The sequence below is a fragment of the Syzygium oleosum genome, unplaced genomic scaffold, assembly GCF_021117445.2.
Source record: "Syzygium oleosum isolate NSW1041296 unplaced genomic scaffold, Sole_v2.1 Sole_v2.03, whole genome shotgun sequence".
NCBI classification, from domain to species: domain Eukaryota; kingdom Viridiplantae; phylum Streptophyta; class Magnoliopsida; order Myrtales; family Myrtaceae; genus Syzygium; species Syzygium oleosum.
The window spans coordinates 4,344,754-4,370,029 of NW_026607487.1; the positions used below are offsets into that span (position 1 = coordinate 4,344,754).

Below are 25,276 nucleotides of genomic sequence, written 5' to 3' on the forward strand. Positions count from 1 at the left end.
GTAATTTCCTCTACTAAATGGCTAAGTAATGTAAAATGCATCGTTTACAAATTTCACTTCAAAACCTACGGCCTTCATTTGATTAGCGATGTACTAAAAACTTTTAAATATTACCCAATCAAAGATTTCCAGACATTTTGACTCTCTGACAAACCCTGGTTGTCAGTATTTAGGCGTTAAATTTGTCTCCGGGTGACATTCTTTTGTTAAATTTGCCTTAAGTGGACTAATTAAAAAATAAAAAAAAAATCTCCGAACCATAATCCAAGCAACGACCATAATAATCTTAACCTTAACCTAAAAAAAAGAAACAAAACTTTATTATTATGTTAAAAGGGTTTATAAAACTATGAGTAGATAGCTTTGCCCACTGAATTGGTGAGGAGTGAGCACAACGTTGTTATCCTCTGCAAGAACCTCCGGGACCTCCATAGTTGATCGTGTAGCCCATTCCTTCAACAAAGTGGTCGTTCTTGAAACCATAGACGTTGGATTTATCAACCCACTCAGAAGTAACCACCGAAGGAGGTGAGGCGTTGCCACCGGGTGTGCCGCATACAGATTGGAGCTTCTCAAAGAATGCGGCGTGCCTGTAATTACCATCGGGCTTGTGTCCACTTCCCATAGGAGGACAAACTCCATTGCTGTCTGCAAGTCCGATTCCTCCCCAAGCTGTGTATTCTGCGCCGTTTCGTAAATTTAAGAACAACTCTTTGGGCCAATAACCCACCTTGACCGGTTGGTCTCCATCACAAAGCAGCCACCAATTCCCAGTAGTGTTGTCCTGGTTACAAGGAGCTACTGTTCAGTGTTCATGAAGCCTTCAGGGTGAAAATGTTGGTTTTCAGTTTTCAGTTGCAGAAATGTGCTGATCATCAATAACAGCTGATGTGGTTAATTAGACGGTGTGATTTGATCATAGTATTGCATGTATCCACGAATGGCATGCAATGAGAAGAAAGATTGTATTTTTCACAAAGTGATTATGAAATAAGGACCATTATCTTACTGATGACGAGATTAAGCTTACTTGATCGACTCGTATTCCAAGCACATATTGTGGACCACCATAAGTAGAAGTAGGATGCAAAGGATAATTGGTGGTCACTTCCCTATCCACCTGAACAAAGCCGGGGCACAATATGTTGAAGCACCCATCTCGAAAGCCATTGCCCTAGTAGGGTAAAAATGATCCAAAATTCATTACATTCGTGATAATTTTGATAATCAAAGGAAGGGATGTCTGGCGAGAATTACTTATCATTGAACATACCGTCCAATAAGTGAACAATCGAGATACGGCATCACCATATAGTCGTGGGGAAACCTAAAAGAATAACAATTTTGTTATATTGCTTTAAATAACTATTTTTAAAAAAATGTTTACCATATCTATAGAAATTTGCATACCATCCAACCGGCTATAATCATACTGATATGATCCGTAGGACCAGCTTGAATCCACATATTATGCGAGCTTGATTGGCCTTGAGCAACGGTTAGCTTGTAGACTGATGTCGTCCCATGACATCCAAATTTAATGACAAAATTCAAGTTGTCTTTCAAAGAAACCACCTGCAAAATGTTAAATATACTTTGCATTACAGTGGCGAGAGAAAAGCTAATAGCCGTTCTACAAATCATATGCTGTTTTCCATTGAGAAATACTTATTTTGTAGAAAGATGGCAATGGGCCAAGGGGGGAGCGGAGGTGTATCCCTCATCTTCACCCCGCAATCACTAGAGGCAACAATCCCTAACCCTTGCCCTATGCAAAACGAGTTTCTCTCATTTGTCTCGTCCCACGTTGTCTTTTGGAAAAGAAATAAAAGAATTCGCCAGAATTTTTTGCAGAGAATTTATATAGGAGTTAAAGGAAGAAGAAAAGGAAGGTTTTTGTTAAAGGGAATATAAATTATGAGAAGAATCTATAAAGAAAGGATTACAGGTAGGGAGAGGGAGTAATTCACTTGGATAAACTGTTCAATGCTATACCTAATTGAAAATCTTAAAAAGAGTTTTCTAATGACGTTTATGGAAGGAGAGAGAAAGAGAGAGCGAACATGTTGATTAGAAGAAATGGCATCATGCTCCATAGATGTTACGGATGGCATCTGCGGTAGAGATTTTGCCCTTATCAAATCTTCTGTAGTTACCCGAGGGATGGGCACTGTTCCAACAGGACAAGGTTCTCTTGATCCAAATTGCACAGATTTTGTGTTTGGAGAAGACTTACCAAAGCCATTGAAATTTAACTTTGGTTCTACCTAAAAAAGAAAGAATTAATTAAACAAGAATCAAGATAAGTAAGAATCAAAATTAACTCTTCTCATGAGTGGGTAAAATTTGGCAAATTCTAACCTGAACTCTGTGATTCTTCAGTAGAGGATGATCGAGTGCTGGTTGTTTATTAATATCAATGCAATCGATGATATCTCCTTCCTTTGTCTTAGCGAAATCATCAAACACAAATCAGATTTGCCAAAAGAAATCTCTCCTTGAAACTCAGCAAGATAAATTGTTGCAAGACATGATTCCAATAGTTGGAAATTAGAAAATCATCAAATTGTTTGGAAAGAGATATTACCACAAATGTCTTAATAGGTGGTTTGTTCATAATCTTCAACTGCCTTTCCAGCTCCAAATCATCGTCATTCGCCGCCTCAGGCACAGAAACTCTGCAAATTATGAGTAGCAATAGCAAAAGTTTCATTTTCGGTTGCAAACTGATGAAGGAACTCAAGATAGTGCTTTATGCTCTATTGGCTAATTCTCCTTACAAATTCAAAACTACCAAAGACACCCTTTGTCCTTTGAACAATTTTAGCGGTTACATATAAATGGTTGAATTGAACGAAAGAATAGACTTATCATTCGACAAGGTCATAACAGGTCAAGTGAGACACATGAATCGCATTAACTGATAACGTAATCAATTTAAGGAAACAGATTTGTAGCTATGGTCAGACATGGGAAAATTAGGAGAGCATTAATTGGGAGATTAATAATTGTCCTTAAAATAATGCATGCTTGCTATCGTCTTCTGAAGAAAATGCATGTTTGCCATTTGTCTATTGAATTTATTCACGTTCATATTTCCTTATACGGCAAGTGATGGGTGCCACATGTAATCCCAAAACATTAAAATATGTTGCTAGCCAAATAAGACAGTGCTATCGAGAGGACCGATTGCATCAATTTGAAAAATTTTAAGAATTAATTGATAAATTTCATAATAATTTTTAGGATTTTGAATGCATTAATATAGAATTTGAATGGGAGAAGTAGATTAAGTTGAGTAGTGCATGACATGGATATTGTAATAAATTGCATTTTGCTAGTTGTTATCATTAAATGTGCACAATGGCCATTTGTCGCCGGGTGCGAAGAACTTGAGCTCCAAGAAAATTTCCAAGAAAATTATCCAAAAAGTTCAAAGCGTCTTGTACAGCGGCTAATTCAGTAATAAATATTTCAATTATGCCCATTTAATTTTAAACTTTTTGATGATTCATCCATTTAGTCCTTTCGGCCAATTTAACCAGAAATTGCTAATGTAAACGCCAGTCAGTTTACATGACATGGGCAGCACCGATGTGGATGGTATTTGTAAATTTTTAAAAAAAATTATGATTTATCTTTTCTTATCTTTTTATCTTATTTTCCCCCTTTTCTAATAGAAATATTATATTTGCATACAGACCCCACAAAAAAAGAAAAAAAAATACACATTACGGTCCAACGGAGGGACATGTCCTCGTGCTTCTAGCTTTTCCCAAAGATGAAATGCAATTTGAGGTGTCCATGTAAACCTTGCGTGGTGCTCGGTTCTTCCCAATCATTAAGGAAACTCGACCTGTTTCGATCAAGTTCGTCTGATTCCACAACCATGAGAAGTCTCCACACAAAATAATCTTACAATCCACAAAAACTATCGAATCAACACTTACCAAATTCTGTGGGTCGGATGATTTCTCCTTATCCTTATATTAAATTTTGTTTTGTTGAACGTAAACGCACTAGACCCATTTGAAAATTCAGAATCGATAAATTTTGGATATGCACCTAGGAAGTATAAGGCTGTACTAACTATTTTAGTATAGATTTTAGTATCTCGATTTTTTCACTTCTGTGAATGATCAATCGGACAGATTACATTTCTGAATATGTTAAATTTTAAATTTCAGAAGATGTTTGATAAATTCATGCAAATTTGTTAATTGAACTTTACCCCCACTTACTTCACTATTCTCATCAGCAGAGTCCTTATTTAGCTCTTCAAGATATTAAGAGTACCTATCCTTGCCCTTTTGCACATTAGAGAATTGATTTTGGACTGTTTCCATGTCTTCCTTACAGTTTTTCTTATTGGATCTATTAGTTGTGACCAAAATTGTTGAAATCTTCTCTGTGGTCTTTAAAAATTAGTTATAATCTCTTCAAGATTATGAAGGACTTGTGATAGTTATAATTAAGGCCATATTTGTAATAATCTTGACATTCAAAATTATTTTAGTTACATTTTAATCATAATAATTGTAGTCTTCGTACCAATCAACCTAATAATCTTGATAACCCCTACTCTTTTTAAATTTTCTATATTTTAGATTTAATAAATATTGAAACAATATTCAAAGAGAAAATCATACCGAACATAGAATGGCTCCAAATCAGCAAGCATGTTGGCTGAAGTTTCAATGGGCATGAAGGCCATCTATATTCATGATCATATCAGATCAGAAATGCAACTGTAGCAACTAAAATAAATACCATAGCATTGGCCTTTGGTGGAGAATCGTTGCACAATGATAGGACGTAATCGAAGCAAATTCCCGATACCAATTAACATTGAAGAGTTCTAGCTCATATACCAATTGATGGAGAATAGATCTAGATCCGATACCAACTAATGTCGAACAAAAGCATGTTAAAAGTTACGTTTAAATTAGTAGAAAGTGGAGGAAAATCAGATAATAAGCAAAGAAGGAGAAACAAGAGAGATAGAAATGCCAATTCAGGTTGGGAAACAAATACATCAATTTGGCAAACTTAGTGATCAAATCAATTCATCATTAGAACTAAAGAATATTATTTTCTTGGCCTAAATTTTTTTATAATATCAAACAACTAAAATTAATAAAGAAACCAATCAGCTAGTGATTGGAGAATCTCGTCCAACATCTACTCAACAGTACATACCCGTACTCTTTCATCTTGTTAAAATATGTCTCGAGTTCAAGCTCATCGAATAAAACCTAGCCTGAAGTGTCACGCCCCGAACCCCACGGTGCACAACAACCCAACCAAGGTCGATTCGAGTGCGACGTCCCAGGACGCGTCGTCGACCCAACGCCCAAACAGAGTGCAAGGCACATGCGGAAGCAATACGACACCCGAACAATCTAAAATCACATAACCAAGGATAGCCATACAACAACCAACAGCATGAACAAATATACACTTGCATTAGCGACGGGGAACATATACAATATTCATATACAGCCTGAGCATCAAAAATCAAAAGCGGGTCAATGGCCACTACTAACAAAAAGGGGTAAGTGGCCTGGGCGGTCAGGGTTACTAAAAACTAGAAGGGGCTCTGGTCAAAAAGGTATTGGCCCGATCTATCTAAAACTATGGCTAGATCTACGGAACCCAGTCCGAGTCGGATCCCGATGACTTGGAAGAGCTATCAGACAGCTCGACCTCAGAGTCTAGGGAATCCTGCTCGGACTCGGGCCCAGCTGACTCCTCCTCGGAATCCATCGGCTCGGCCTCGTCCTCCTACTCCATGTCCTGCTCCATGGGCTCTGGTTCCCCATCCTCCAGCGCATGGTCAGGGCTCGCCAAGTCCCCATCGGGACACTGAGAGTCAACCTCCCCGGCCTCGGTAAACGAGACCTCAAAAGATCAAAGAGGCCTGTAGGTCCCTGTATGGTCCCTAATACACCACCCTATGTACCTGTGGGCCTGGTCAAGCTCCTCGCCCGAATCAACCCAAACTGTAGAAAGATATCTAACAAAGAAATCCCCGTTCCCAGCGGGGTACACCGTCTCCTCCCAGTCTATCCGGTAAGGAATCCCAAAACGAACAGGTACTGCGGACATCTCAAGGCCGGGGGTCTGAAAAATTGGATTTATACAACAGTGAGAATAATCTCAGTGAGTAGGCCCCCTAAACCTAAACTAGACTAGCATGTACCTCCTGACGAGCAACAAACAACACACAGTCCAAACTATAAATGACTTAGGCCTTCGGGCCTAAATCTAATACTTAACTGACCCTGCAAGTTAGGCACTATATATATAATTGCAATGATAGCACAGGACTCAATCACGGTACATGTACACAGATCACTAGGCCATAACGCGTGTCATGCAAATGCTTATGCTCATGCTCATGCTCGTGCCTCATCAACACATGATCACACACTTGCACTCTAGCATACTTGAGATTTACAAATTCTCCTCCGACCCGCGTAAAACGCATCAGGTCCGACCCGCGTAAAGCGCATCAGGTCTATCATTTCGAGATCGATCTCTGGCCCGCGTAAAACGCATCAGGCTCATGACACAAAATCCGCGTAAAACGCTTCAGGTTGGTCATCTTTCAGTAGTCCGGGCATCGTCCCGCGTAACACGCCTCAGGACGAGTTCAATACCTCGCGTAACACGCCTCAGAGCTTTATGTGATCACACATTCACAATCACCAATTATTATCTGAACCCCGCGTAAAACGCATCAGGGTATTTTAGGTGATCACACGCTCATGACATTCGTGCACACTCGCATATGCACATGCTATGTCAATGCTCGAGATGCACACTCATGGCCATAACGTTCCCACTTGGCACTCAATATGATTTGGCTATTTATTCAAAACAACGCCACAACATGCTCAATCCGCATTTCAATGTGCCCAACCAACATATTAGCATGATCATGAAAGCAATTCAAAGCACTCTTGCGCGGTACATAATCCACACATATAAATCGCACAATTAGATCAACATGAATTCACGCACTCGAGGCCCGACATGCTACTCCACTCTTGGTCACACTAAGCATATGACATGGCAACACAAAAATTGATCACAACCAATGACAATTCAGCCACCCAAATAGTTAATCCAAACATTCCCGGTAATTACACAATTAAACCCCGAATTGATCGCTCTTAGCCCAAATCAGTCCCGGTATGGACAGCCACCAAACAGATCATTCTAGGCTAATAAATATCCTCAAATACTCCATTAGGCTCCCCAAGACATCACCCAAATCAGCCACCATGAGGACAATGCGAGGCACACTCAATATTCCACAATTGAACCCAAACTTAACCGAACTCCGGCCGATTCAATCCAATACTTCCAGCCATCGCACAGCACATTATGGCCCACTAAACCTCAATTAAAATCATCAAGCTAAACCACCAAATCAGCCACAATAACAGCCCCTAACATCCTTCGCACGTTAACCCCTAAATTACCCTAATTAACCCCTAAAACCCATCTAGAAATGTAAATTAGCCTAACTAGGGTTTAGGGTTGAACTCACTTGAATTCTTAAGCTCCTAACAAGGCTGGACAAGTGGCAAGGGCGGCTGGACAGCAGCGGGGCAAGCGGCGGCAACGGGCGGCCTTCACGGCGGCGTGAGCGGCGGCGGCTTGCGGACGGCGGCGGTCCTAGGCGTGGGCTGATCCTCACGCGGCTGGGGAAGTGAGAGAGAGAGAGGATGGAACGACTGGATGGTGGTGGTGCTAGGCGAGAATGGATGGTGGCGGCGCCAGCGTGCGGCGGCGGTCCGGCGAGCTTGGCCTTTCATGGCCAAACAAGAAGGAAGATGAAGAGGAGGGAGTTGTCGTGCGGGAGAGGAAATGGCCGGATGAAATGGTGAGAAAAATCAGAGGAGAGAGAGTGAGTGGAGAGCTTAACCAAATTGGTGAGTGGGGTTGGGGACCAAACTATCCAACAAATGACTATCAAGTCCTTATTTCAATGGCCATGATTAAGTCTTGCTAATATATCTTGCGGGCCTTATGGACCAACATTTCCAGCATTATTGGACTGAAACAAGCTATTATAAAACTCCAAAATATTCCTCAATTAATCCCAAAATTCGGAACACCATAATTAGGCCTAAGGGCAAAACGGTAATTTTCCGGTCCCGGGTCAAATTTCCAATTTTCGACTCTATTGATCCCAAATATAAGTGGCCACACTTATGCGATGTTGTCCTTGCAAAATAGTCGTGTACGCCCATGAAATTCGACACCGAAGTCCGGACTCAATTCCACGATCGATTTAGCTCAATTTGCAGTTTTAGCGTCTCTCACTAACGGGCGGCTGTTTAGGGGTTACGCGTATCGACCTAGGGTTACTCGAGTCGTGGCGGTCTCGATTTTCCAGAGAACACGAGGATTTATCGCTAGCCCCGGGGGTCGCGATCGTTCGGAATAAGTTCGAGATCGTTCGCCATGCGTACTTTCGATTACGCGGAATCACTCGCGATCCGATCGCACGTTGTTGGCCAAACCAAATCCGTCACTCTCCTTGGATCGGCCCACATTGGCACAAAATATTCCCTCGTCGATCCTCAGAATTGGACTCAATTCACGGTCGAGTTCTTGGGTCCACGTACCGTTTTCCTAGTTCGACATTCCCTATTGGTCAGTATCCCGTGAATGATCAGTTCCGGGCGAGACTTACTAAAATAAAATGAGGAATAACCATCTATTTTATTAATCCCGGAAGTGGGTTGAATTTAGGACGTTACATAAAGTGAAGTGGTTAAATTTACCGGGGCATGTGAAAGTGAAGTTCATGGGCTCTTGATCATGAAAATTATCTAACCAAAAAAAAAAGATCATGAAAATCGGAAAGAAAAAAAAAACAAGGGCACACAAATTAGCTTCGACATAGTCAGCGAAAGAAAATAAAAGGGGAAAGTGGACCACAGACTTTCCTTTACGTGTGTTTTTTTGTTGACAGTTTCCTTTTTGTGCTGAAGTTTGCTTGACGAGGGTAGGCCATGGTTGATGTAAAAGAATTTTTAGGATAATGACACAAACAGTCCCTGAACTTTAGTCTAATATGAAATTTGATCCTTGAACTTTTAATTTGTTCAATGTAGTCTCTAAACTTTAGCCTAATATTAAATATAGTTCTAGAACTTTTAATTTGTTCAATTTGGTCCGTAAACTTTTGGTACATGTTCAATTTAGTCCCTGAACTATATTAAAATGTACAATGTAGTTCGTAAACTAGAATTAATGAAATGACTATATTGAACATTTACTTATATTTTAGGGACTGAATTGAATATGTACCAAAAGTTCAGGGATGATAATGAATAAATTAAAAGTTCAGGGACTACATTACACATTGGGTTAAAGTTTAGATGTCATGCCCCGAACCCCAACAGGGCTCGCGACACCCCTTCCACGAGGGTCGTATTGATCGCGACGTCCCAGGATGCGTCGCCGACCCCAAACGAAACACCCAAAATCGTACGCAGGCGGAAGTGAAATTTAAATATCCTAGCCAATAAATAATGACAACGGGGTAGAACAAACGCAAATCAATAAACACATAACATTAGCTTGAAATTCTAAATATTCATACATTAGGCCTCTAGGTTCAAATCCACCTTCGTCATAAAAAATGAACAGGTGGCCGGGTAGACTACTAACTGCATAAAAAGGGACTCTACCAAAAAGGTTTCTAGGCCCAACTCCTAACATCCCTACGACGCCCAATCCGAATCGTACCCTGAGGGTTCTAACTCCGTGTCCGAGTCGATTTCGATCGGCTCCTCCTCCTCCTCCTCATGCTCGGACACCATAGGCTCCTCTTCTGGCTCGGGCTCGGGCTCCGGTAGGGGCTCGGGTTCAGGCTCTGGAACGGGCGTCGGTTCTGGACCAGGGCTCTCCGGTGGACTATCGGGATCTAACACCTCACCATCGGCAGTAAACTTGTCCTAGGGCTCTCAATTTACCGCACCCTCGTTAGCATGTTGCAACCCCTCAAAACCTCGAATTGGTCTAGAATTCACCAACCCGACCCTATGGGACTAAGCCAAATAGGTATGGCGTTCCAGCTCCTCTAATCCTACGTCTACCCAAACAGTAGTATGATGCCTAATGTACGTCTCATCCGGGTTTAGTCCCGGATACTCATTCTCCTCATGCACCGTACGCCTAGGTGACGACATACTCAAGGTCGGGGATTTGAAAATGTTTGCACTACAGCAATGAGAATAAATCTCAATAAGCAGACAACCTATACCCCACCTAGGCCAATGCGTACCCAGACAAGTCTAACATGCAATTCACCAGCCGACACAATCAATTCTTCACAACATACTTACCTCGCCTCGAAGTACGTGCCAACTCTACACGGTAGTCAAAACGTGACAATGCAATAATAATCACTCAATAACATATCACAATCACTCAAACACCAACCACACTTGCACTCAATCAATCCAACTGATTCAATCACACGTTCAACCAGCCAATTCAACCATACTCAATTCGCATGCGTGGCCGAACATCTTTCTCAGGCAAAAGTACACCACAAGTGCCATAACTTGTGTACGGCGATCACTTTGGTGCCATAACTTTTTTTCGGATCACTTTGGTGCCAAGTCGGAGGAAAAGAGATCACTTTAGTGCCAATTTGGCTGGAAATCCGACGTGGCATTTTTTATTAATTTTTTCGCCGATGTGGCTCGCCGGAGGCTGAGTCAGCGTGTACAGTCATCATTTTTTATTTTAAATAATTTTTTTCAGCGTGTACAGTCAGCATTTTTAATTTTAAATATTTTTTTCCCTTTTTTTTTCTTCTTTCCTTTTCTTTTCTTTTTCTATTTTCTCCTCGCTGGCCGGTTGCCGGTGGCCGGGCCGGCCACCGGCGAAGCCCGGGAAGGGCTGGGCGAGGGCGGCCTTGCCCATGGCCGGCGAGGGGCGGTCGACCCTAGCCGGCGACAGACGAGGCCGGCGAGGCGAGGAAAGCCCTCGCCTGGGCGAGCAAGGGAAGCCCTCGCCTGAGTCGGGCGAGGGAAGCCCTCGCCCGCCCAGGCGAGGGCGACCCTCGCAAGCGTCGGGCAAGGGAAGCCCTTGCACAGGCGGGCGAGGGTCGCCCTCGCCCGGGGCGACCCTCACCGGCGTCGGGCGAGGTCGCCCTCGCCCGGGCGACCCTCACGCCGGCGTCGGGCGAGGGTCGCCCACGCCCGGCTCCCGGGGCGGGGACGACCTCGCCCGCCCGAGCGAGGCTTCCCTCGGCGGCGTCGGGCGAGGTCGCCCTCGCTGAGTCGGGCGTGGGCGACCCTCACCCGCCCGGGCGAGGGCTTCCCTCGCCGACGCCGGCGAGGGTCGCCCTCGCCGGATCTAGTGAGGGCGACCCTCGCCGGCCTTGCCTGTCGCCGGCGAGGGTCAGCCGCCCCTCGCCGTCCATGGGCAAGGCCGCCATCGCCCAGCCCTTCTCGGGCTTCGCTGGTGGCCGGCCGGCCACCGGCGACCGGCCGGCGAGGAGAAAATAGAAAAAAAAAGAAAAGAAAAGAAAAAGGAAAGAAGAAAAAAAAGGAAAAAAAATATTTAAAATTAAAAATGCTGACTGTACACACTAACTCAGCCTCCGACGAGCCACGTCGGCGTAAAAAATTAATAAAAAATGCCACGTCGGATTTTCCTGCCAAATTGGCACTAAAGTGATCTCTTTTCCTCCGACTTAGTACCAAAGTGATCTGAAAAAAAGTTATGGCACCAAAGTGATCGCCGTACACAAGTTATGGCACTTGTGGTGTACTTTTGCCATCTTTCTCACGACCCGCGCCACTACGCCTCAGGTCCATTCTCACTGTCCGCGCCACTGCGCCTCAGGCCCAATCTCACAGCCCGCGCTACTGCGCCTCAGGCTTAGCCCTCCGATCAATCCGGGCTCGGTCCCGCGTAACCACCCCTCAGGACATTTTTCCCCTTCAATGACTCGCGTAACCTAGGCCTCAGTTTTAACTCACCTTTCACAGCCTGCGTAAACACGCCTCAGGGTCAGCCCTCCAATCGATCTGAGCTTTTCTCATGCACATGCACCACAACACAAAATTCACCCTTTCCTCAGTCGTATAATTCAAATTCAAATCACCACACTTTCGGCAATGTCAATCTGACACGCCATCACACCCAATTCAAGTCATGCTCTCCACATCAGCCTACCGATCCGACATTCAAGCCGGCACATTTAAATATTCCATTTCACCCACAAACGTCACGACAACTCAGTCATATCACCCGCCTCAATCAATCACTAAATTAGCCACACAATCACCACCACAATAATTTACAAATTGGGCACAATCAATTTAACTAATCCACTCCTAATTTAATTCCTAAGCCGGTACTAAATTACACCCTAAACAAGTTTAAACATACCCATTATACTAAGTAGGGTTTAGAAAGTCACTTACTAGGTTTTGGCCCGGAAAAAGTCAGCTCGGGCCTAAAATGGCCCGGGTGAACAGTGCAGGCTCGGCACACGCACGGGCACGGCGGTTGGCCACAGGCTAGGCGCTTGGCACGATGCTCGGCAAGGCCCTCGGCCATGGGCGCAGCACTCGGCCACGCATGGGCAAATGGCCGGGTGAGCGAACGGGCGAGCGGGCACGGGCGGGCGACGGCCAGGCTACGGGTAGTGGCTTAGGCTGAATGGGCGAGGCGCTAGCCACGGCTTGGGCGACTTGGCCGCGGGCCGACTGGCTGGCCGGCGAGCTGCGGCGGCGACGGCGACGGCGACGGCGACGTGGTGGAGACGGCGAAAGGCGAGGAAGAAGAGAGAGGGGAGTCGCGGTGGCGACGGGGACGCTGGACGACGGCGACGACGGAGCTCAGGCGTTGGGGTGGTGCTGGGGAGCTGACCGGACGGCTAGACGGCGGCTGGGACTCGTCGGACGCGGCGGCAAGTGGCGGCGACCTCAGGCTCACCGGGAAACGATAATCGGTTCTGGCGGTGGTTTGGTCGGCACGGCGGCGCAAGGAGGCGGCACGGCGGCGACCCGGGGGCCAGGTGAAGCAGGTGAGTAGGCGGGGTGGACGGAAGAAGCGGCCGGAGTCGGCAGGCGCGGCGGCAAGCCGAGCTCGCACGCCCGGGAGGAGAAGAAGGCCAAGTCGGGGCGGAGCTGCCGGACGACGCGGCAGTGCGACGACGGCGCGAGGAGGACGGCGGCGTCGGCAGTTGGTGGGGTAGCGTCGGACGGAGGCGGAGCAGAACCAGTCGCGGGAGGAAGAAGGAAGGAGAAGAAGAAAGGAGGAAAAGGGAGAGAGAAAGGAGGAGAGGGTACGTGCATGGGGCAGAGAGAGAGAGAGGACGTGCGGGCCAGGGGAGGGGACATCACGCGTAGGGGAGGGGCGCGGCAGAGGGTAGAGAGAGAGAGAGAGAGAGAGAGAGAGAGAGAGAGAGAGAGAGACTAAAGTCAAACATCGCACTCGAGTGCAATCCGACGGTCACGATTCGAACCCAAAGTCGATCTAACGGTCCATGAAATTCCTAATTAATAATATAGGAAAAATGGCCAAAAGAAAATAACCTAAAACACACTACGAGGGAGGTCTACTAGTCCAAATTCGTATCCAATCAAAAATCCACTTTTCACATATTTCGGGCAACATCGAGGCTGGCCATAATAATATCGACACCGTCCAATTAAATTCGTCCCGGAACTCCGAGAAATTCGACACCAAAGTTTGGGCTCTAAATAACGGCCAAATTCAATCGAGTGCGATTCTAGCGAAATCTCTAATTTAAAAATAATAACCCAAGAGTGATCAGTTTCGGGCGAGATTTTATTATAAGCGCACTAACGAATTACACGTTTTATAAATCCCAAAAATGGGACGAAATTCGGAATGTCACATTAGAGACTATATTGAACAAATTAAAAGTTCAGGGATCAAATTGAACATTGGGCCAAAGTTCAGGAACTGTTTATGTCATTTTCCCAAAATTCTTCGTGTCGTTCGTGCATTGAAGGTATACTCATGAATTACATCCAAGAAGAATTATTGTTCAAACCAATTAAATCTAAAATTTGCTTTAATTATTTTTAAAATTGAGAGATTATTTTACGAGGAATCATTAGGGCTAAACATTATGAGGGTTTTTGGGTGTAATTGGGGTTGGGAAACACTGGTAATGTTTGAATGACTCGAATGTAATTGTAATCTCCATTATATCGTTTGATTTATAGTATAATTTGTTGCTGCTCTTCCCGTGAACGTAAGTTGTCTCGATTGAACCATGTAAATTTGGATTTTAATTTATTTTCTCACTCTGTCTATTTTATTGTTTGATCGCTTGCTTCCATAACTCTATCTGTTAATTTAATTGTTGGAGTTTTGGTACTTGTCTTGTTTTCTTTGAGTCTATAATTTCAATTTTTCTAATTCAATCCTTAATCTTTTGCATTTTAGCCAATTTAATTCATTCGGCCAATTTTAGCCGGTTGGCGCTAATGTGGATGCTGGCTATTCGGCCAATGCTGACGTGATAATTTTTTTAATATTTTAATATCTTTTTTTATTGTTTTTCTCTTTTTTTTTACCCTTATTCCCTCTAGCCTGTCCAACGAGGTTAACCTCGCTAGCCTCTAGTCAAGCTCGCCCCTACCAGCCATCGGCAAGGGCGAGCCTCACTCATCCATGGCTAGGCAGGGTTGAGCCAAGGCAAGGCTAACCTCACTGTCACTAGGTTCATTATCGTCTAGTGACGACAAGGTCGATGGGAGAGGTCGAGCCTGGCCAAGACATTGCAAGGCCAACCACGCCGTCATTAGGCAAGGGAGAACCCAACAACGGCAAGGTCAACCTTGCCTTGGTTGGGCGAGACTCGACCAGCTAAGGGTAGGTGAGGCTTGCCCTTGCCAGTGGCTGGTGGGGGCTAGCTTCGCTAGAGGACAACAAGGTTAACCTCACTAGCCCTTGCTTCTGGTCGGACCGACCAGAAAAAAAAAAGAAATACAAATTTTTGAAAAAAATTAAAATATTACAAAATTGTCATGTCAGTATTGGCCGGCCAAGATTAGTCAAATGGATTGAATTGGTATGCGAAAGGTTTATGACTGAATTGACAAAATTAAAAGGTTTATAACAAAATTGGCAAAAATACTATAGGTTTATGACTTTTTGGATAATTTTCCCTTAACTAGACTAAAATGTCTAACGCCTGTTAATTGGCACTTTTCCTTTGTTCTCGATTTGTTTTATTACTAACATTCGCTTCGGTGTCCATTCATAATCCAAGCCAAGTAAGCACACAAACAAGTTATAAATAAAAACATAATAAATCTGACAAGACCCTCGTGAACAAAGCATGGAATATGAATACTAAGGCTCCGTTCGTTTGGCGGAAAATATTATCCTTTTGGAAAATATTTTCCCGGAAGTCATTTTCCTGAAAAATGTTTTCCTAGAACACAATTTTCTGGTGTTCGGCTAAAATCTGAAAAAGTTTTGGAAAATATTTTCTGGTGTTCGGCGACCGCCGATCCGGCGGCATCCGGCTACCGGTGGCCGACGGCGACCGGCGGCGGCGATCGGCGGCGGCCGGCGGCGACGGGCGGCGACCGGGGGCGATGGGCGGCGGCGACCGGCGGCGGCCGGGCGGCGACCCACGGCCGGTGACGGCGACCGGCGGCGGGGGCGGCGATCCGCGGCGGTGGGCGGTGATCCGCGGCCGGCGAGCGGCGATCCGCGACCGGGCGGCGGTGGCGGCAGCCGGCAACCGGCGACCGGCGGCAGCAGCGGCGGCCGGCAACCAGCGACGACGGCAACCGGTGGCCAACGGCGGTGACCGGCGATCAACTTCCTCTCCCACGGAAAACATTTTCCCTCCCATGGGCAATTTTACCTTCACTTTGGGGGAAAATGATTTCCTCTTTACGAAAAAAGGAAATCATTTTCCTCAAAACAATGAAGGATTTGGGGTGTGGAAGGAAAATGTTTTTCCACGGAAAACATTTTCCGCCCCCGAACACCGGAAAACGCGGAAAATGTTTTCCGAGAAAATATTTTTCCGAAAACGAACGGAACCTAACATGCTAATTATTTTATCTATATGCAGTTGAAATTTTGCACTTTTATTATAAAATCCATCATAAAATGAACTACGTAAAAGTACAAAGAAATATATACTAGTATGAAAAATATGAAACGAAAAAGGGTATGAAAGAGAAACAATACATTATTATTATGTTAAAAGGGTTTACAAAACTATAATTAGATAGCTTTGCCCATTCAATTGGTAAGGACAACATTTTTATCCTCTGCAATAACCTTCAAGACGTCCACAGTTAATTGTATAGTCCATTCCTTCAACAAAGTTAATCCATATTTCCCACATTATTCATTTTTCTCAAAACAAATAGAGTCTTCTAGATAAATATCATCTTAGATATTTCTCCAGAATATCCTAGATATTTCTCTCTCTAGGTAATTCTAGAGAAATATATCCCTAGATATTTCCACATCCTTCTTAAGAAGATCTTTCAGCAAAATTTCTTAATATTTAGGTATTTTTCAAAGAGGAGAAGAGATGCAAATCTTCAACAATCATCTACGCCAATGTATATAGTTTATCTGGTGTGACATCGTCATATTACTGGAGGATCGATTATATTTAGATCTTGAATGCGTGTTCTTTGACTATATATTATCTTTCTTGATGAAACCTGCCTTTATAGATGAAATTTATCTTCCTCCCGATAACCCCATATTGTAGTTGTGAAATGAATAGTTCACAGGTGGAGGAAAAAGAAACAAACAATGAGGCTACTTTCCGATAAAATCTTGCAAGAGAAAAGAATCGTTCAAGGACTTCTTTTGATTATTCGAAAATGATTCATATAATTGTGTTTGGACACCGGTCCCGGCTCGCTTCTTTTTCGATCGATACACGCCAATCTCTTAACACGCTCTTTCACGCATGCATAGAGAGAAAGAGCTCATTGTTAATCTTCAAAAGAAACAACTAGTAAAAATTTATTTTGATATCATAGAAGATTTATGGATTTCCATTTCGTTTCAAGGAACTTTTTGCCCATTTCCTTTCCCCTCGATGTCTCCTGTGGAACTCTCCCCTTGTGAGCATTTGCACACACAATGTAAGACTCGACACGTGCAACAACCTGGTGGCCCGTGGCAATCTGCGGGCCTAAGGCATTGAGGAAGTTGTGCTTCCACGCTTACTTGCAAACCTGCCAAATCACGTCAATTCATTGTCAACATCTTCCGTATTCTCATGCGCAGAGAGAGAGAGAGAGAGAGAGAGAGAGAGAGAGAGAGAGAGAGAGAGATCACCGATGGCAACTAGCAAAAACATGAGCAGCATAATGGATGTGGATGATGGTTTCCCCATTGCTCCCAAGTCAAAAGGGCTTCTGCAGGGATAACAGGTTAATGGTTTTGCCTAGGAGATATGCTTTCGTGATCTGTTTGTTCCATGATGCACGTAATATCAGCGTATATATAAGTCAGGCCACTCGTAATGGAATGGTAGACGTTAATGTTTTTCGTCTAGCTAGTCAAAAGAGGAAGCCAGATATTGTCTTTCCATATATATGAATTTGCAATTGCCTCGTATATTTCTTATTTACTTTACATCTAAACATATACAACTTCATTAGCATTAACCAGCAAGTTATTAAAATTAGTGCCAATCAAGCAATATTTAAGCCATCCACGGGGGATCGTGCACCCAAATTGTAATTTTTTCAAATCGGTCAAATGAGATATCATTCTCTTTATATCTTCTAACATTCTTAAGTTAATGAAAACTTCTTATCGCATGCCAGACAAGGGGTCCACTGATATTATTCTTGCTCTATAATATGGAATGCTCATAAAATCAAAGATTGAAAGCATTTGCCTTCATTTAAAACTAGTATGATGCTGTAAGAGCAACTTCATTACTGAATTTCCATGGTGATTAAAACTCGACTAGCAGGTAAGCCATCACAATCACAAGGCATAGTTGATCCTTCCATTTGATCTGAAGACTGCATTATCATTTTTCCAGAAGGTTATGCACAAGATATTCAAGCCCATTATTGTCAATGTCCAGGATATACATTGATAACATTCTCCTCTACAGTCCTGATGAAGTCTCACTATGCGCTGCTCAAGCAGTTTGTTGATCTAATAAGAAATACAACAACATGTTATCCCACAAAAAGTGTGGCATCCCAGACACGCCACTTACTAATGCATTATTAATATTTTCACTTTTAGCACAAGCGGAAGACAAAACACAATCAAATTAAACATTTCTCGATCAGGGGACACATCCACAACAAAATACCACATCTTCATTTCCCACTTTTTATTTATATACAAAAGGTGATTTGGATGACATCCTCTTCAAGCATGACAGTAAAATTTCATCTGGGAGGTCAAAATGGGGTCCTACTTCCCTAATGCAGCTACATCCACAACTCCACCCCTCTATTTGTCGCCACCACCTCCATCACTACTGACACTATCAGGATAAGGGGTCGGTGACATGTTCAAAGATCTGTAAAAAATGTGTCAATGATAAACAGTGAGCGAAAACTCAGCCAACTAAACTCTATTACGCCGTACTAAACAGATAACGACATGCATCTCAATAGAGTCAAATGGATAGGCAAATAAACCGATTCACATCCAGCCACAGCATACATAATTCCCTTTTTCATTCTCACCCAGCCGCCAATATCAAGCAAAGGAACGTTGATCCAAGAACAGCCACTCACACGAGCACACATTGCATACGTTATGTGACAATAATCGACTTCATTCACCACTCCAAGACACATGACCGGTGCGCTCCCCGGCCACGCAAGGAGGAAACATCCGGACTAGCAAGATCTGGTGCGCCCAGACCGGACTAATGCGGTATACGCTGGATTACTCAACGGCCCGCGCAGGCTTCGCGGTCCCACTGGCCACGGCATCCCGTTCGTACTCCCGGGGCATCTAGGGCATGGCTCTTCCTAGGCATCGTGAACCATCGGTCCACGGCATCCCGCTTTCCCGACAGGCTCCTCGAGGCATCGTCGTCCGTAGACAGATGGCATCAATCATCTCTTGTCACATATTCACACCCACAAACGATCCGCTTTGGCCCGTCCCATACCGAGGCTCACGGAGTCACAAATTCCCACACACAAACGATCCTTTCATTTTTATTCGGCACATCTTTCTCATAGAATGATACCATGTCTCAACCAACAAATGAGGCACTTCATTATTGCCCACAAACTGTTCACAACCAAAATTTCAGATTCTGTGCTCTCAAAGATCACTCGATTTACATAAGCATTTGACATCGGATCAAGGCCAAATAAGCATCGTTGAAAAGCTAATTAAGCGTGGTTACTGTCTCCAGTAGACCAGAAATCAAATATCCATCGTTTTCCAATAGAAAATTCGAGATTTCTAACAATGGGTGAAATCGGGTAGTTTTGAGCACTTTGAGAAACCGAAACCAATAATATAGTAAATGACCTCGAAAATTATGAAATTTAAGTATGTCGTATAAAAGAGCTTAATAACTATTTTTCATGAGAACACAACGCCAAATTCCTTAGGTAAAGACCACTTTTAATAGCTCAAAGATGGCCCAAAATTAGTCCGTTGAAACAGGAAAACTGAGTCACGAACAATGTTGGTTTCGCCAATCAAAATATTTTAAAATACTCTGAAATTTTTATATGTAGTAGAAAATCTCTTAACAAATGGTAAGAAGGAAGTGTGACCAAATTCGAAAGTGGAAAATTTTATAAAAATTGGAGAAGACACGAAGGTCCCAGATTTAGCGGTAAGAACAGTTCCGATTCGGTATGAATTCGGACCTTCGTATGACCCATTTGAACTCAGAAAAATCTGAAATTTAAGTATGTTATAAATCAAGATCTTCTGAACAACTTTTATGAAGATCACTTTGCAAGATTCTGACCACAGAAGGCGCTACAAAAATAGAAAACAGGGAACGTTCAGAAAAGTCAGATCTGGATTCCGTGACACAATTTCAAGAAACGTTTTTTCCAGGTTCAGATCCGCCACTTCCCAGCCAAGAAAACATCAACCCAAGAGTTTAAAATAACATGCAACACCTTTCCCAACTTAATCTAGCTATCTAGATCCGCCACAAACCGTTATAGGGGGTTTAGATACACAAAAACAGAAACTATACCACAGATCGTCCTCTCCTTTCGCCCTTCCAGCCATCTTAACGCCTCATCCAAGACCCAAACCGACATGCAACCATTAACATGGTTAGTATAAGGTGATAGAGAGTACTTGCCGGCGAGAGCGGTGGCCGCGGCCAAGCTGCTGGTCCGAAGCGGAGACGAGACGGCCGGCTGTCGCTGCTGGTCAGCGGAGGGGCTGTCTTCTGGGCGGCCAGAGAGAGAGACGAGAGAGAGTTGAGCTGAGGCGAGAGAGTGAGTTCGCAGAGATATGAGAGGGAGTGAGCTGAGGCGAGAGAGAGCAGAAGGAAATGCACTTCTCGAATGGCCCTTTAGTTCCCCTTGCATGCATGGGCATGTATGGTGACACTTGGCACCTTTCTCTTGCCAATTGTAGAGGGAAAAGACAGTCTAGTGCCCCCTACAGTTCTCTTGCGTGCGTGGCTTGCATGTAGGAGAAAAGACAAGACATAACAAGACAAAAGGGAAGAAATGAAGAGGTTTGGGGGCTGCTGATGCGTGGGGTTTCCGGCGGGAAAAAGGGGAAGGAAAAAGAAAAGGGAAGAAAAGGAAGGGAAAAGAGAAAAAGAAGGGACTGTCCGTGGCAAGGGGAAAAATGGGGAGAAAAATAACGGCAACGGGTTTGACACGGAGTCGGGTAGCGCGGACGACGCGACGTCGGGTTAGTCGGCTCGACGGTAATTGATCCCAAGAATCCAACTCCCAATTCCAAAAAAAAAATGACAGTCGCAACGCTAAACTTCCAATTTCATTTTCCTAATCTCCGTCGACGAGCGCCCTAATCCATTAGGGTAATTTAATCTTTGGCCATGAAATTTCAGGATGCCACAAAAAGATGTTGAAAATACGCGGGAATAACCTTTGGGCAAAAACTCTGATGTCAACACTTGTACCCTTGGGTCAAATTAGCATAGATGGTTTTAAAATATATAGGAAACCGATACCTTGCCAAAGTACAGTAGTGGTCTAGTCAACGCTAACCGTCTTATGTGGCACGGCCAGTGTTAACGTTAATAATTTTTTGCATTTTTTTAAAATTCTCTGATTTTCTATAAATTTTTTGAACTTTCCTTTTTTTTTCTATTTTTTTTCCTTATTACTCTACTGGTCATTGGACCTTGATGATGACCAACAAGCTGCCATAGCCACCGAGGCTCAACCCTTGCCGGCTCAAGTGAACCGACAAGGGTTGAGCCTCGCTTAGTGTCGCGACTCGCCTTTTGTGCAATTAATTGGGCAATTAGAAATAGGTATCAACACTTAGCCTCACTAGCCATCATCGAGGTTCCCCGATTAGCGAAGGAAGAAGTAAAAAAAAAAAATTCAAAGTTTTTAGAAAATTCAGAAAAGTAAAAAAAATGTAAAAAATTGTCCACATGAGCACCGACCATACCCCATAAGATAGCCAGCATACATTGTATGACTATACAGATGTGACAATTTTCTATGCTCTTTGTAACCTTTGTGAAATAAACGTTTACACTGCCCACAAGATACTAAAGATGTGATGCTTCTTTTACATTGACGCATTTCCAAGACAACTATTGCAGGATCTTATTAGCCTACGTTCACAAGGCATCACTACAACTTGTCAGCTTCATCGGTTTTGCACCTTAAGAGTTATATGCAATTTGCAGCAGTTAAGGCTCCAATGGCCATATTAGGAGCTGAGATAGACCTATGTCACCACTGGAACTTCTGAAGCAGTTTGAAAAGATTTTAACTGTCAAATCTGAGATGAGATTTAGAGCAATAAGAGACAAAGATTTGATAGCGAAACTCAAAGTATCTTTCCTAGCGACTGTATATTGCACTTGGATGGAGCGCAACCATAGGCGGTTTCAAAACAATCCAACTGACATTCAAATTATTTTGGCAAAGGTGCGGAAAAATATAAGAGGTAGAGCTTCGCTATACCAAAAAATCAAACCTTCGCAAGCTAACGTTGTTTTAGCTACTTTATGGAGACTTCCTACCTCCATATTCTCGAATTATTAGTACTAGTTGTAATGCCGGGAAATGCCCCTAAGCTGCTGTACATCATCTGTTATATACTACTTACATTTTACACCAAAAAAAAAATTCTGAGATGAGATTGAGATAAATCACCTATGGTTCTTGAGTTCATTCACTGAATATTGCAATCAAAATACCAAATGATAGAGACTTTTTTTTTTGAAGTTCTTTATTTTTTATATACGCTGAGAAGAAAATAATAACTCTTTGATGTGCTGAAGATCCTACAATGATAATTTAATTTACACGGCAACGTGTAGATTGACCACGATAGTAATTAACAAATTTCACTTCAAAACCTAAGACCTTAATTTGATTAGGTAAGTACCAAAAAATTTTAAATATTTCCTAATCAAGGATTTCCAGACATTTGGACTCGCTGGCAAACCCAGTTTGTCATATTTAGGTGTTAAATTTGTCTCTAGTGGACATTCTTTTGTTAAATTTGCCTTACGTGGAGTAATTAAACAATTAAAAAAAGATACTAACCATAATCCAAGCAACGACCATAATAATTTTAACCAAAACCCAAAAAACGGAATGAAAAGAAAACAATACTTTATTATTATGATAAAAGGGTTTATAAAACTATAATTAGATAGCTTTGCCCATTCAATTGGTAATGACAACGTTGTTATCCTCTGCAATAACCTTCAGGACCCCTTAGTTAATCGTATAGTCCATTCCTTCAACAAAATTAATCCATATTTTTCAAATTGTTCATTTTTCTCCAAACAAATAGAGTCTTCTAGATAAATATCATCCAGATATTTCTAGCTAGACGAATATCCCATATATTTCTCTCTCTAGGTATTTCTAGAGAAATATATCCCTAGAAATTTCCACATCCTTCTTAAAAAAATCTTTCAACAAAATATCTAGATATTTAGGTATTCTTCAAAGAAGAGAAGAGGTGCGACTCTTCAATCATCTATGCCAATGTATATAGTTTATATTGTGCGACATCTTCATATTATTAGAACATCGATTATATGTAGATTTTGTCTACGTGTTCTTTGACTATATATTATCTTTGTTGATAAAACCTGCCTTCATAGTAGGGGTGATCGGCTCTAGGGTGGTAGGGTCTAGTCCCTGGTGCAGGAACCTACCCTGTTATAACCGATTCTCAATTTTTGGAACCTGAAACCTACCATGTTTTCCCTAAATCTTATTTTGGAATCTACCCTGTTTTTTCAGTTCGATTCTAGAGTCCACCTAAGAACCTTTTTTTTTTTTTCCTTTTTCTAGTTTCAGAAATTTAGAGCAAAATAAACAATCCAAGTCACTATTTCTCACAATTGAAATGCTCCATTTGACATGTTCACAAGTGCTCTATGCTTCTCGAAGCAATAAAATAAAACTAATGAAAATATATCAGCTAATGCACAATCCTATCAATTAGTTTCAAGCGAAGAAAGTTCACTAAATATTCACCCATAGTTGATGGATAACACCCAAAAGAACTAACCATGTTAAAAGCGCGCTGCACATAGATTTCATATAAGACAACTTGAAATCTCGGTCTAGCAAAATGGAAAACTCAACTGACCCTCCAATAACTATTTACTTCTACAATTGAAAAGTCAATGCTTTAGCAAAATGAAAATGATGAAAAGCACCGCTGTTCCAGGAGAAGACAATAACAAGACCTATTCTAAGAGACCAATTCAGCCATAGCTCCATGAAAATGATGAAACAGCAAGGCCCAACAAAGTTCTTGTGTTGCGACCTTCCAGAACCATCACAGGCATGGTAAAAAACCTGAAATTCATACATAAAGAAAAATCAACAAGAAACCATGCTCTAAAGACAAATGCAAATATGCCAATTAATGAAGTCTATTCACTCACTACAAAATCAGAGTATCCACAAAAGAAAGTCTATTTACCAATGATAATGTCCTCGGTAAGACAATCCAAATCTAAAAACCAAAAAAGAGATTAAATAAAGTATTCACTCAATAGATAAATATGTGAATAAATTACAAGATAGCAAGAAATATATACTACTTACCCGACTCAAACTTTTCTGCATTCTCAATGTACTCTTCAACATTAATTGGCATGCGAACGGCTCTCAACCAATCTTGAGTGCAAATCAAGCCTTCCACTACTCTAAGAGTCACGAAAGCTATCAAGCACACATCCCGATGTACTAAAAGTCAACTCCGAAGCAACGGTAGTCACGGGAATGGACCAAATATCCCGAACCATCAAAGATAAGATTTTATACTTTGACCCACTATTCTTCCACCAAATCAAAAGGTCAAGATTAATAACATCTTCACTTTCGCCTTCAAGATATCGATCAAGCTCGGATTTGTTTTCATTAAGCACTTTTTTCTTCGTGTGAAAAAAGCTTTTTCGCCAAGTTTCGATGTCATCCTCATTGTTATCTTCATTGTTATCAATATTGGCATTGGAACCATTACTTCTAGTACTCACACTTGAACCACCAAAATGTTGTTTACCAGAATCAATAAAGAATTGCTCATAAAATTCATACAAACGCTCCAACGCAAGCTTTATCTTATCATGCATCTCATCAATTTTCGCTTCATCATCATAAATTTATCCATAACAAAACTTCACATAATTCAACTTTTTTGTAGGATCCAATGCAATCATAATCAACATCATTATGTTTACTTTATCCAAACTCCCATAATATTTGTCAAACTTCTCATTCATTTTAAAATCCATAGCTTGAAGCTTAGGGTCCAAAGAATTCGCTGCATGATTCAAATATTAATACAAAAAAGCTATACCCTAAAAATAATCATTTGAAGTAACATATGAACTCATCGACATTTGTTTGGTAGCATCATAAATTTTTTTCAGAAATTTAGAAAGAATGATGGCATTTTCCCAATCTTCATTTCGAGGAGAATCATTGTCAATCTCCCCTAAAAAAGATAAATCATCTTCTTCCATCCTTTCAAAAGCTTTTCTAAATTTTATGGCGGTGTCTACATTAGGTAAGTGGAGTCCCATCTAGTGGCAACATCGAGATAAATT

At 42.4% G+C, this 25,276-nt stretch overlaps 1 protein-coding gene and 1 long non-coding RNA gene across 2 annotated transcripts; both read right to left on the reverse strand.

Annotated features, from left to right (window-relative positions):
- Nucleotides 1-400: 400 nt before the first annotated feature.
- On the reverse strand, nucleotides 401-4,773 carry LOC115680938 (uncharacterized). Its single transcript, XM_030604790.1, has 9 exons — nucleotides 4,759-4,773; nucleotides 2,835-2,866; nucleotides 2,588-2,678; nucleotides 2,362-2,448; nucleotides 2,157-2,267; nucleotides 1,411-1,575; nucleotides 1,274-1,327; nucleotides 1,031-1,174; nucleotides 401-784 (listed from the first exon to the last, which is right to left on the reverse strand). The coding sequence occupies exons 1-9, from the start codon at nucleotides 4,771-4,773 to the stop codon at nucleotides 401-403; spliced, it is 1,083 nt and encodes a 360-aa protein (XP_030460650.1).
- A 12,209-nt stretch (nucleotides 4,774-16,982) lies between these two features.
- Nucleotides 16,983-17,482, reverse strand: LOC130137534 (uncharacterized). The gene is made up of 2 exons (XR_008815948.1): nucleotides 17,350-17,482; nucleotides 16,983-17,246 (listed from the first exon to the last, which is right to left on the reverse strand). It is a non-coding gene; the product is annotated as an uncharacterized LOC130137534 (long non-coding RNA).
- Between the last annotated feature and the right edge of the window lie 7,794 nt (nucleotides 17,483-25,276).